Raw genomic sequence first — 12,318 nt, 5'->3', positions numbered from 1 at the left:
AAAATGTTCACCAAATGTCACTGTGAAATTAATCTCTCAACTTGTAGAAGTGCAATCTACCAAAACTACAACAAACTGGTATTATTTTTAACATGAATTACATATTTAAAAAACTGAACGTTTAGTTACAATTAACCTTGTAAGTTTGTGGAATTTGTCCTTTGCATCCTAAATACTGATAAATACAATACAGTACTTAAGACCTACTTCATTCAGTACTATATATCAATGCTTGTAAACTACTCTGGGAAGACACCTATGAAGACGTTAAAACTACATTTTTAGCTGGAGTTTTGGCTGTAGTCAACTTGCATAATAGACATTTATAAAATAAGTTTTATGGACTTCAAACTGATAGTAACATGCAAAATGTAATTCCAAGGTGTCAAGAAGAGGAAGGAAATGAATCTAAGTTATTTATGCCTACACAGTTACACGATATCAAATGACACAAATCTACATTAAAGCCCATATTACCTTGAGTTCATCATTTGTTGCAAGTCCTGATGTAATAATCTTATCCTTGAAAGAGGTGATGGGATCTCGAGTGTGACGAACTTCTTGAATTTCTTCTCTTGTTCGATAGCTACACACACAATCAAACATGTGTGACACAAACTGTGAAACTTGTTTTGATGAAGCATAATTTAAACTGACAACATTCTTATCCAAGTTGTATAATGAAAGAGTTTAACTGTAACAAAATACATGCGTACATTTTAAAACTAATTATTTGCCTTCAACATAATTAAGAAAGTAAAAAGCGTTTCATTACCCATCATTACCAAAGGCAACACAGTGTCATATTTTCTGAACAAATTAAGACTTTAATATGAAAATTCTATCCACAAGTCAAATATAATATCACTTTCAAACTGGCTTTTATATTAAAACATCTCTTCAAAACACAGGATTGTCAATCTACTTCTTTGTTCTTGAACTGTCCACAAATGAAAGTGGTGATTGTGAGGTCACCTATTCCAGGAAAACAGCATTTTTTTCTGTCCAAATTGAAGCACACACTTTGATAAAATGATTCCCTAATTATCATTAAAATTAGAATATTTTAGAAATTTTTATTTTTTTTAAACTTTATTTCCTCTCTGTTATAGACCATGTAGTGACCATTAATATTGTAATTAATCTTATATTTTCTTACCCTACGACCTAAAGAATATATTACGTAAAAATCAGAAGCCTTTTCCCTATTGGCCCTGGGATAATTTTATAACCACTAATAAGATTACCTCTTATTTTTCACATGAGAAAATAGGAGGTCTTGACCTATCCCTATAACCCACTCTCAAAAATCAATCTGGAAACCCTTTTCTAAAGCTCCTTCAATGAGTCAATATACTTTCTGAAATATGTAAACCAAAAACTGCTAATAGTACTTTTCAAGTGAGACTTAACTGATAGTTTGTATTGAGTAACAACCTCTCTTGACTAGTTATCAATGCGTCTACAAATGCACCTTAACTTCCTATCAGCTTTACTACTAGCAACAAAGCACTGCCTCAGTGTTTGAGTGAATTTCTATGTTATTACTGTGATCCAAATTTTTAACCCAGGTGCACTTCTTAAAATTATCTGCCAAATATATGTCCAATTTCCCAATTGACCTAAGTCATTTATGATACCTTAAAATCCTCAATACACCTAGAGGTACCCGAGATTTTAATGTGGTCAGTAAATTTTACTAACTATTCCCTTATCGATGTCATTAATACAAATCAGAAAATGCTATGGTGCACAAACACTGACCTATGCAGTGCCTCATTATTACTATTTAAAAATCTGATTACAAAATTATGGTACCCCCCCCCCCCTCCAAAGTAAGTAAATCGTGAAGAGGACCTTGAGGTGGTACAGAAATATAACTTTTAATACCAGCTTTTTATACATTTTATAGTTTGAAAATAAACTGTCTAGAAGTGTACTATGATAGGAAAAATGTACTACATTATATTTTTTTATATGCCTTAAAATCACTAATAAAGCCATAAATCCTGATCTTGTGTTTTATTTTATTGATTTCATTTACTGTAGTAGAACTTGATCCTCTCTTGAGTTTATGAAAGTGGATTAAAGCCTAAAAAGCTTGAGAACCCTGACTTGAAGCAACCATTTATTCCACATGCAATCTTTAATTTATTCTTGAGTAGATACACAAATGATTATCATCTGGTTGCCATTCACACCTACAATTTCTTGAATTAATATGATTACTGACCTCGTGCCAGGATCACTCATACTGTGGCCATGATACCGATAAGTGGCACTTTCCATCACCACAGGACCTTTCCCTGCACGACACATGTCTGCAGCAAATTTTGTGGCTTCTCGGACAGCTAGAACGTCCATTCCATCAACCTACAGAGTGAAAGTACAATTTTTAATGACTTAGTTGCTCCTAGTGCCCCTGAAATGAATTTAGAACTCCAGTTTGAAAAACCCATACAAACAATATCACCAATTTTTTTTATTGTATATAAAATATATTTCTGAAATACGACTTCATTTGAAATCTTTACATATAAATAAATATGAACATTAAACCTAAATCACTAGAAAACATAATGGAAAGCTCTGCAAAGATATATAAACTTCAAAACCAAAATACTAGAAATAAAAAAAACAAAACAGAAAATGTTCCAGAGAAACAAATATGAACTTATTTTGAAACCAAGACATTAGAAAACATCACAGAATGCTCTGCACAGAAATATGAAATCAAAACACTGTCAATATTCCATAAAACACTAAACACCCTAATATTAAAGTTTCAAATCTATCAATTTACACATTTTAGGCATCTCAATAGTTACCAATGACAATACTAATTTTGTTCCATAATAACAGAAAAAATTCATAATTTAACAATTAAACATCTTCATCCATGTGTACTGCCCAATACTCAAATGCACATAATTTTTTTGCTTTATTTCCCAAAACCATTTCCTTTCATTCATTGCAATTCCCCAATCCCAGAGTCCTAATCTTGTAGTTCTAAGTTTTCAAACAATCTTGCTGGCCCTTCTAAAATGGGTCTAACTTATGTAAACTTTCATTTAATAAAATGCTAGAAACAGAACATTATCATGTGATGTCACTAATAAAGCCATAAATCCTGATCTTGTGTTTTATTTTATTGATTTCATTTACCGTAGTAGAACTTGATCCTCTCTTATACTACAATGCAACAAACACTTTTAAACTTTTTCTATGATAGCTTACATTTTATGTTACAAAAACTCATTGGACACTAATAACTGAAGATAGGTCAGGTAACCCTAAGTTCAGTTACCCAGTTTGTATGGCAATAAATTTTCAAGAACAACCAAGTTGCATTACAAACTTCAGAATATTTAAATTCAAATATAAATACTGATGACATTACATATCACCAACTAGAACTACTAATGATTTTAGAGGTGACTAACTTGCACCACACTAACTCACCCAGATACCAGGGATGAAATCACCTCGTGTGTAGTAATCCGTGCTGGCAGAAGCTCGGTCTGAGCTTGTCCCCATTCCGAATCCATTGTTTTCACAAACAAAGATAATTGGGAGTGTCCATAGCTTAGCCATGTTAAAGGTCTCAAATACTTGGCCCTGATTAGCTGCTCCATCTCCATACAATGTCACACAGATGTCATCCTTACCTTGATATTTCAAGGCAAAACCAATACCAGCTCCTAAAGGAACCTTTGGTGGAAATAAAAAAAGTACGAGGAATTGTACGAGTTAAGAGACAATAATTCAGAATTTTGTGAAAAATATTTAATAACAAAATGCCCAGTGCATTAATTAATGAAACTGGTAACAGGTCTAAATGACAATAATTTCAAAACAAAAAAGAAACTTAAAGGTTGAATAAAGTTGTTTCCCTCGTAAGTTCATACAGCTATGGCTTCACCTGCACAAATATTCTTCTGGTAACATAATAATAGACAACTTTATTCACATACCATTAAGCTGTTATCAGTAGAAACCAAACTTTACTGAAGCAATGTTGTGACATAATTTCCAATCATCAGTGGCCCAGTAGTACATCTGAAGGCTTATAATGCTAAAGAAAAAGGTTTCAATTTCCATGGTAAGTAATTTTGTGCTTAACAACAAACAACTGTTTGTATACATACTTCAGGCCACTCCTAATATCAAACAGTTATATTATAAGCTGTGTCCTGCTTATTTTATATTCTCTAACCATAAAAAGATTACGACATCACAAACTATGGAGATAATAAACAAACTGACTTTTGTATAGATGGCTAAACACACACAAGAATATTTAACACATTATTTAAATGGGTTTTAAAAACACAAGACACAAGTTCCAGTAACTAAAACTTTCACAAACAAAATGCAAGAAACAGACACTCACACAAACTATACTTACCAATAAGCCAAGAGTTCAGTTGCACACTGTGTGTGTGTGTGTGTGTGTGTGTGTGTGTGCGCGCGCGCTCACTTAAGGCTTTGTTACAAAAATGTTTATGATTTGTAAAATATATAATTATAATAATTTTAGCATTATAAGCTTTTAGGCTTACTTCTCAGCCATCAGCGAGCTGATAAATCTAAATAAGGCCTTGCCTACAAGGAGATTTGTCTAAATACTAATGTTTAACTAAAAACAGTTATATTACTTAAATCACTCCTTCAAACATTTACCCTTAAATGGCAGTCATCATCAACTGATGCTGTTACCTACAACAATCCTACTGTTAATTGATATTTTCACTTTCAGTACTTAGGTTCAAATTTGAAGAAAAATCATATTATTGTATTAGAACAATTTAAAAAAAAAACATATCTTATACCCAGCACATGTACAATAGTCGTTTCTTTAGAGGGAACTTTTCAGAGACTAGCTTGGGGAAGTAAATTTTTTTCATCATTATTATGGTTACCCAAAATACAGCATTTTTGGGTAATCTTTGTGCAGTGTTTCTTGACTTTGGAATTATACTTTTATGTTTAAAATAATGTTTCCTTCATTCTTTGGCTATTCTGTTTAATACTAAAAACATTTCTTTGCCAGAAGTGTCATTCCAATAACATACAGAAAATAATTAAAAACATACCTATATTTAACTTTATTTTCTACCTATACTTTTATTTTTGAAACATATATATATATATATATATTCATCTTATTATTAACCTAATTTTGTTTCATTTTATAAACATACAATAAAAAAAGGGTTTTAAGCTTCTAACCAATTTGAACTGTTTTCTCAGTTTTCATTAATAAAAGATTTCTGATGAATCTACTATCTATTCACATTCTCAAATTTTTGTTTTTAGAGGTTTTACATTCAATCAAAAACAACTTATCAATACAACTTTCTCACAACTGAAACAAACAGTTTGTGCTGTTAACTTATGAAGATAGATCTTACAGAACATAATTACATATTATTTGATGGTTTACAATTTAACACATACTTGTGCACCTACAATCCCATTTCCACCATAAAAATTTTCTGAATACATGTGCATGGATCCACCTTTACCTCTAGCACAGCCTTTTTCCCGACCTGTAGATGAAACAAATAATTCACTTAACCCCTTCTTGGTGGAAGGGTTAAAGTACACATATCATGGATCTTTTAGTGTTACATTCAATATTTTAATTCAACCACTTTATGATAAATGTCCTTCTCATGAAATTTTTATATCATTCCAAAGTTTTATTTTATTCTCTGAATTTTAACTTTTTAACCTAAAAGAATGTAAAAAAACTTACCAATCTTTATTCTTATGTGTCACATGACATGTTTTGAGCTCTGACTCCTCCCCACTAAAATTTTGTGATGTTAAATATATGATGCTGCAGTTTACATCTGATTAGAAACTATCAAGATGTTTGAAAAATAATGGCAGATTTTTATATTAATATTTTAGTTATTTACAGGGATAAGAAACCTATCTTTTTGATAACTTCACATATACCATTGTAAAACTAAAGCTTTCTCCTATTCATTAGTGCATTTACTTTCTAAAACTTTGCTTCCAAGATTTCAGAGCCTTGTAATTAATGACAAGACAAAAAGTTGGGCATCATTTTTTTGCATGAATTCAAATTTGGTTATAAATGCATTACAAAGAGCAAACAATACCAACCAAGAATGGGGTGAAGGAACCACCTCTGAATGTACAGTACAGCATTGGGTCTGACAGTTTTGTAATGGAGATGCAAGTCTTGAAGATAAGGAAGGGCAGAGGATGTCCTTCTGCTGTTAAAATCAACCAACTGAAAGCATTAGTGGAAAGAAACCTGTGCCAAACTGTTCAAGAAATAGCACAAGAATTGGATGTTAGCACTTCCACAATTTTGGATCATTTTGAGCAAATTAGAAAAGTGAAAAAGCTTGACAAGTGGGTTACATGTGAACTCAGTGAAAACAAAACAAAAAAAATCACTGTTTTGAAATGTGCTCTATGCTGATTTTGCACAACAGAATTGACCCACATGTTGATCAAAGTGTCACCTGCAATGAAAATGAAATCCTTTACAACAGCTGAAAGTGATTTGCACAATGGTTCAACTGTGACGAGACTCCAAAATACTTCATGAAACCAAAGTTGCACCAACAAAAGATTATGGTTACTATATGTTGATTTGCAGCTGCTATTATTCATAACAGCTTGCTCAATCAGGGCCAGAATATCACTGCGAAGGTTTGCTGTCAAGAATTGGTAGAAATTCAAAGAAAGATAATGTAAAAATGCCAGCATTAGTCAACTGAAGAGGACCAATCTTGCTTCATGATAATGCTCAGCCACACATTGCTCAAACGATGCTCCAGAAACTCATCAAATTGGGCTATGACACACTGCCTCATAATCCTTACTCCACAGACTTATTGCTTGCCAACTACCACTTTTTCAAGCGTTTGGATAACTTTTTACAGGACAAAATATTCAACAACATAGCAGCACCAAAGAATGGTGATTAAGAATTTTTAAGTTCTAGAACTTCAGAGTTTTATCATCATGGCATAAGTAATCTTGTTTCTCAATGGCAAAAATGTGTAGCTGCATTAGGTTTCTATTTTGATTAATAAAGTTGCTTTTAAATTTTTTTTATTTCTTATTAAAGTCACAATTCTAGTTACCAACATGTTTTTCTGTTCTAAAATGCACATATGGAAACAATGCAATTTTTTTTTTTCTTGTGGACACTTATAAGGAGATTCTATTAGGCTTACTTCCAGCTCCAAGTACAACAAATTTTTGTTTATGTTTTTAATTTATTGTTATACATTTATCAATGAAAGTAAAATTAAATCTTATTAGGCTCAGAAGATACATTAGGTAAAGATGAACTACTCTGTTACCTCATCTCTTTATTCATTAGGAAGAAACTATGTTTGTCAGACAAGTTTATCTTAACCAAGAATAGTGTCAACAAACATTTTGTTACCTAACATGACCTGACACCACTTTGTGACAGATCAGACTGTAGGTCATCAATCTTTATCAGTTTTTGTTGTTTTATGATTTATTTGCCACAAGTGATGGCTGCTATTAAAACAATAAAATGGGCAAAATAAAATGTGAAAAGAAATATGTCAGTGAATATTGACAAACTTCAAACTCAATGTCTTTGATTAAATAATAATCATTGAAATACTGAGATGAAAAGTAATTATTTTAATGTTTTTTAAAAGGTCACTCTCAATGAAATTTTAAAAATATTACATAGTAAAAAAATGATAGAAAAAGCATAAAGTTATACATTTTTTAAATCCAAAACTAGGTACTATATAGTAAATGTTTACTAGCATGCATTTGGGTTAAGTATTTTTACTGTGAAAATGGAAAAGAAATTCATTAATTATGACTCCTCCCTCCAAGTCTAGAAACAAATACTAATAGCACATCAGTTGAAACATCCTGAAGCAAACCCATTCTACACTACAGAAAACACTAACCTAAAAGGGTCAATGTTTTTATAACAGAAGGATATATATTTAATAGATGCATGTAATTATTACATATATTTCTTTACATAGTAATTACCTATAAGTTCTGCCAGGACACCCTCCATACTAACTCCTCGAATCCAGGTCCAACCATGAGCTCTGTAAGCTGTGATCACCTTATCAGTCTTTCTTATTGCAGCTTCCATGCCTACAGCGCAAGCTTCCTACAATGTAACCATACTTTATATATAAATACTCACACTTTCCAAGACCCTTCACCATTTTGTTGCAAACTTAAAATAAGCAGTCAACAAAAACAGCAAAAACACGAGAATAGATGTACACTAAAACATTGATTTCATGAACAAATACATTAATAGGTTTCACCAAAAAATAATAAAGGCTCTTATTTATTCTAACTCATTACATTCCCTCACTTTTAATGAATTTATATTAAATGTTATAATTAATATTAGCTGTGACACTTCACACTATTCAAGCAAAACTTTCACCTCTACACACCTAAATAACATTTACACCTGAAGATGAAAGATCTATCTTTCAATAGTACTTTGGTTATGTTTTTTCTGTTAAATGATTTTTAAACCAGCATTTTCCTAACACCATGAATGTAACATGTAATAAGGCAGTCAATGATGTAATCAACATTAGACTTTCCCATCAACCAATAGTAAGGTGCCACATCCTTCATGTTTACTACTCCCTTTGAACACTGTATATATATCAAAAGCTCATTCTTGATGAGGTAAAAGAAGCACACCACAAAGGAACGATGAATGGTTCTGTGAAATACAGCTAAGGAAAATGAAACTTTAACAATGCCAGTCATCTATCCACAGAAGATATAACTAGTATCCCATATTGAGAAGATAGGGGAGACTGGTGTGTAGGTAACATGAGCTACTTTCTAGGAACATAGTGACATAAAATCCATAGAATTTCCCATTAAAGGGAACCCAGTGAAAGCATGTGTCTCAAGCAGGGAATACCCTTTTGCACAATACAAATAGTAGTTTGTAAGCATATTGTTGAAGGAGTCTCTTACATGGTGATAAAGAGCTGTAGAGATGGCAGAATGGAAAAGCTACTCAATTGGCCTGAATATTTTGGGGAGTCAGTAGATTATAGAAGTGCAGCAGTGCAGCTAGAGCAATAAGTCATACTGCAGAGTAATTAAGAAGTGCACAACATCTAGTACACTATCTCAGAATTGCATCCCAAGATGAATTTAAGATCCATCGAAAAGTTTGTATTACATTTCCAGGTATACACAGTTGCCCAACTTCCAATTCAGGTATGCATCTAGTCAGTCTCACACTAGTGGGATTACATCTACTCAAAGGGGAGCTCTATATACTTGACCTCCCCAATGGCCTGGTACTGGAGAAGTAAGGACAATCCCATTCCACTAGAAGAAGGAATTTGTACAGGAGAGAATACTGAAGAGGACTGAACAGAAATAATCTATCACCTGGATCAGGTATCACACTAAGAGACTGCAATGCATTAACACAAAAAAGAGACAGCAGAAGCTGAGTAGTGAAAGACAGGGAACCACACACAATCCTGTTCTGTGTGTGGAATTGCATTAAAGATTGGAAAGTAAAATATATGAGTTGCCAAATTAGTGTTGCAGAGAAAATCTACATAGAAGACACTTAGAAAAGGGTTTAGTATTTTCTGTTATCCCTAACTCGATGCATAACCCTTCCTACAGTACCTCATTTGGGGGACATCAACACCCAGAAGTAAGAGAATTGTAAGACAATGAATTTGATGGGAGGTGATATGCAATAAATGAAAAAATTCATATTCTAAAAAGAAATAGATAAGTCAGATGAGCAATAAGAATAAAAGGAATCATACAATACATCGAACTGCCCATATCCCAGGAACATTGACGTGAAAAGACTGCTCTGCAAGAAACCAAAGAAATCAAAAATTACTAAAGCATTTAGAACCATCCCACCTAGTTACAAAGACATCAGTGAACAAGTGCACAGGTAGGTACGAAAACAAGAAAAGATTGAGAACAGAGCACAATCTGCTGATCCACCAGAATTTAATGGAGATACAAAAGGACACACACAAAGGTAGAACCTAAAGCATAAAATTTGGATGATTGGTTGATTTAGTGTTTTGACACAAAGCAGCTAGGCTATCTGCACCAAACATCCAGTAAAAAGTTAAAAGTAAATTTAGTAAAATTCATAAAAGGAAATTAAGGTAAAACAAAACAAAGTTTAAAAAAAAACATAAATAGCATAAAACCAACATTTACATCTAGTCTACAATGTTAAGATAAAAACTACAGTAATTCAAGTTGTAAAGGACTTTCTGTAGTGTAACTGTAATTATTATAACTCACCAGGAAGACTAACAGGTAAGTACAAAAACCACCGTCAATCACCTGAAGTTGGCCCTTCCAGTCCTGGTTCCGAGTTATTTGATGTTATGGCCATTTTCAAAAAGGAAAGTAGTAAGAAAGGTTTTAAAAGACATGTAGCAAACGTATAATAATAATTCACCAGGATGACTAATGGATAATTCAAACAGCAGTGTTAGTCACCTGAAGTTGGCCTTTCCAGTTGTGGTTTCGAATTATATAATGTTATGGCCAATTTCTAATTTCAAATCAAACCAGATGAACTGTGATTTTTTTAAAAGGAAGCCACATTAAAAAGGTGTAATGTATAAATTAAAAAACTTAAATGGCATTAAAAAGATTAATGGCCTTTAAAAAACTAAAAACATTACCAAGGTAGACAGTGTCACCATCATCAATAACACTGTCTAACGTTATGGACAAACCTTGGGACAGAACATGTTTGAAATGGTGCCTCTTTGAGAGTCATAACAAGAAGAAATAAAAAGAATGGCTTATTGTGATCTGAGTGCTACATAAACTACACACTGGGCCATCAGTTCCAGATAAAAGAAAACAATGAGTTAAAAAACTGTGACCAATGCATAGTCTATTTAGAACTTCCTCTTTCCGATCCTTATGAAAGCAAGATAGCCAAAGTCCAATATAGGGTTTAATTTGGAAAAACTTCTTGTTTTCTCGTTGCTCACTCCAAGTTGACTGCCAACTAACATGGAGCCGAGCCTTGAATACAGCACAATAATCCATGTATGCAATAGGCACAGCAGTGATAGTGAAAGAGCAGATCGACGTAGCTGCAGTGTCGGCAAGCTCGTTCCCGCAAATACTAACATGGCTCAGTATCCAGTAAAACTGGATAGAAGTAGATGTTACAGAGAAATGGGCCAGTTGGTTTTGAATATCGGCAAAAACAGGGTATGAATCAACATGAAGCGATTCCAGGATCACTAGAGAACTAAGCGAGCCAGTATAAATAGTGCAGTTTGAGTACTGTTTTGCTTCTATGTGATCCAGGGCAAGAGAAATGGCATACAGTTCAGCAGCGAACACAGAAGCTGTAGAAGAGATTCTGCGAGCAGCCACCGAACCACAACAAACTGATTTTGAACCATCTGTACAAATAGGAATGGAAGGATGGTTTGAAAGATATTCAGCAAATAGCAAACAGTATTTCCAATCAGGAGTGTCTACATTTCTCAGATAACTTAAAGATAGGTCACAATTGGGAACTGTAAGAAGCCATGGTGGGATGGGCTGACCAGTAGATACAGCAATGTTATCCAAGGACAGACCCAATTCATCCAACTGCACCTGAATATGAAGGCCAAAAGGATCAATGACAGATCATTTGTTCTGAAAAGTATGGCCCACTGAGGAAGAAAAACATAACTCCAGGTGGGATGCTTTGGTAAGGAAAGAAGTTTCGAATCATATAGTAAAGACAGTTGCATACGGTGAAGGTGCAAAGAATGTTCATGACACTATGTATAAGCTCTGAACTTGGGAAGTGCGGAAAGCTCCAGTACAAAGCTGAAGTCCTTGATGATAAATAGGGTCTAGTATCTTTAAGGCCAATGGCCTGGCAGAACCATAGACCAGTGATCCATAGTTGAGTTTCAATCAAATAAGAGCATGATATATCTTTAGCACAGAAGGTCAATCCACTCCCCAAGTGGTGGAAGAGAGGACACAGAGGATATTCAGAGCTCTTGTACATTTGACCCATAGCTGCTTGATGAGCGGTATAAGGGTAAGCTCACAGTCAAAGATAAGCCCCAAGAACTTTGTTGCAGGGACTAAAGATAGCACAACTTCACCAATATGGTGTTCAGGATCAGGGTGAATACCCCACCCCATTGGTAGCAAAAGTGCATGCAAGTAGTTTTAGAGAGAGAAAAGTTAAAGCCATTTGCTGTGGTCCACTTCAGTAAATGAATTATGGCAGTCTGTAGCTGCCGCTCAATATAC

At 33.6% G+C, this 12,318-nt stretch overlaps 1 protein-coding gene across 2 annotated transcripts in view; it reads right to left on the bottom strand.

Moving 5' to 3' along the window:
- LOC143257627 (putative pyruvate dehydrogenase E1 component subunit alpha, mitochondrial) overlaps positions 1 to 12,318 on the bottom strand; it is a 37,448-nt gene that overhangs the window by 9,544 nt on the left and 15,586 nt on the right. For both annotated transcript variants that reach the window (XM_076516658.1, XM_076516659.1), the window contains exons 4-8: positions 8,041 to 8,167; positions 5,461 to 5,552; positions 3,463 to 3,711; positions 2,234 to 2,373; positions 478 to 586 (exon numbers count right to left, since the gene is read on the bottom strand). In XM_076516658.1, the coding sequence (XP_076372773.1) occupies positions 478 to 586; positions 2,234 to 2,373; positions 3,463 to 3,711; positions 5,461 to 5,552; positions 8,041 to 8,167 (717 nt within the window). The remainder of the gene's footprint in view (positions 1 to 477; positions 587 to 2,233; positions 2,374 to 3,462; positions 3,712 to 5,460; positions 5,553 to 8,040; positions 8,168 to 12,318) is intronic.

This window comes from Tachypleus tridentatus, chromosome 7, assembly GCF_004210375.1.
Source record: "Tachypleus tridentatus isolate NWPU-2018 chromosome 7, ASM421037v1, whole genome shotgun sequence".
NCBI lineage: Eukaryota > Metazoa > Arthropoda > Merostomata > Xiphosura > Limulidae > Tachypleus > Tachypleus tridentatus.
Note: the sequence above shows the minus strand (reverse complement) of the source record. Positions and strands in the feature narration are given on the sequence as shown.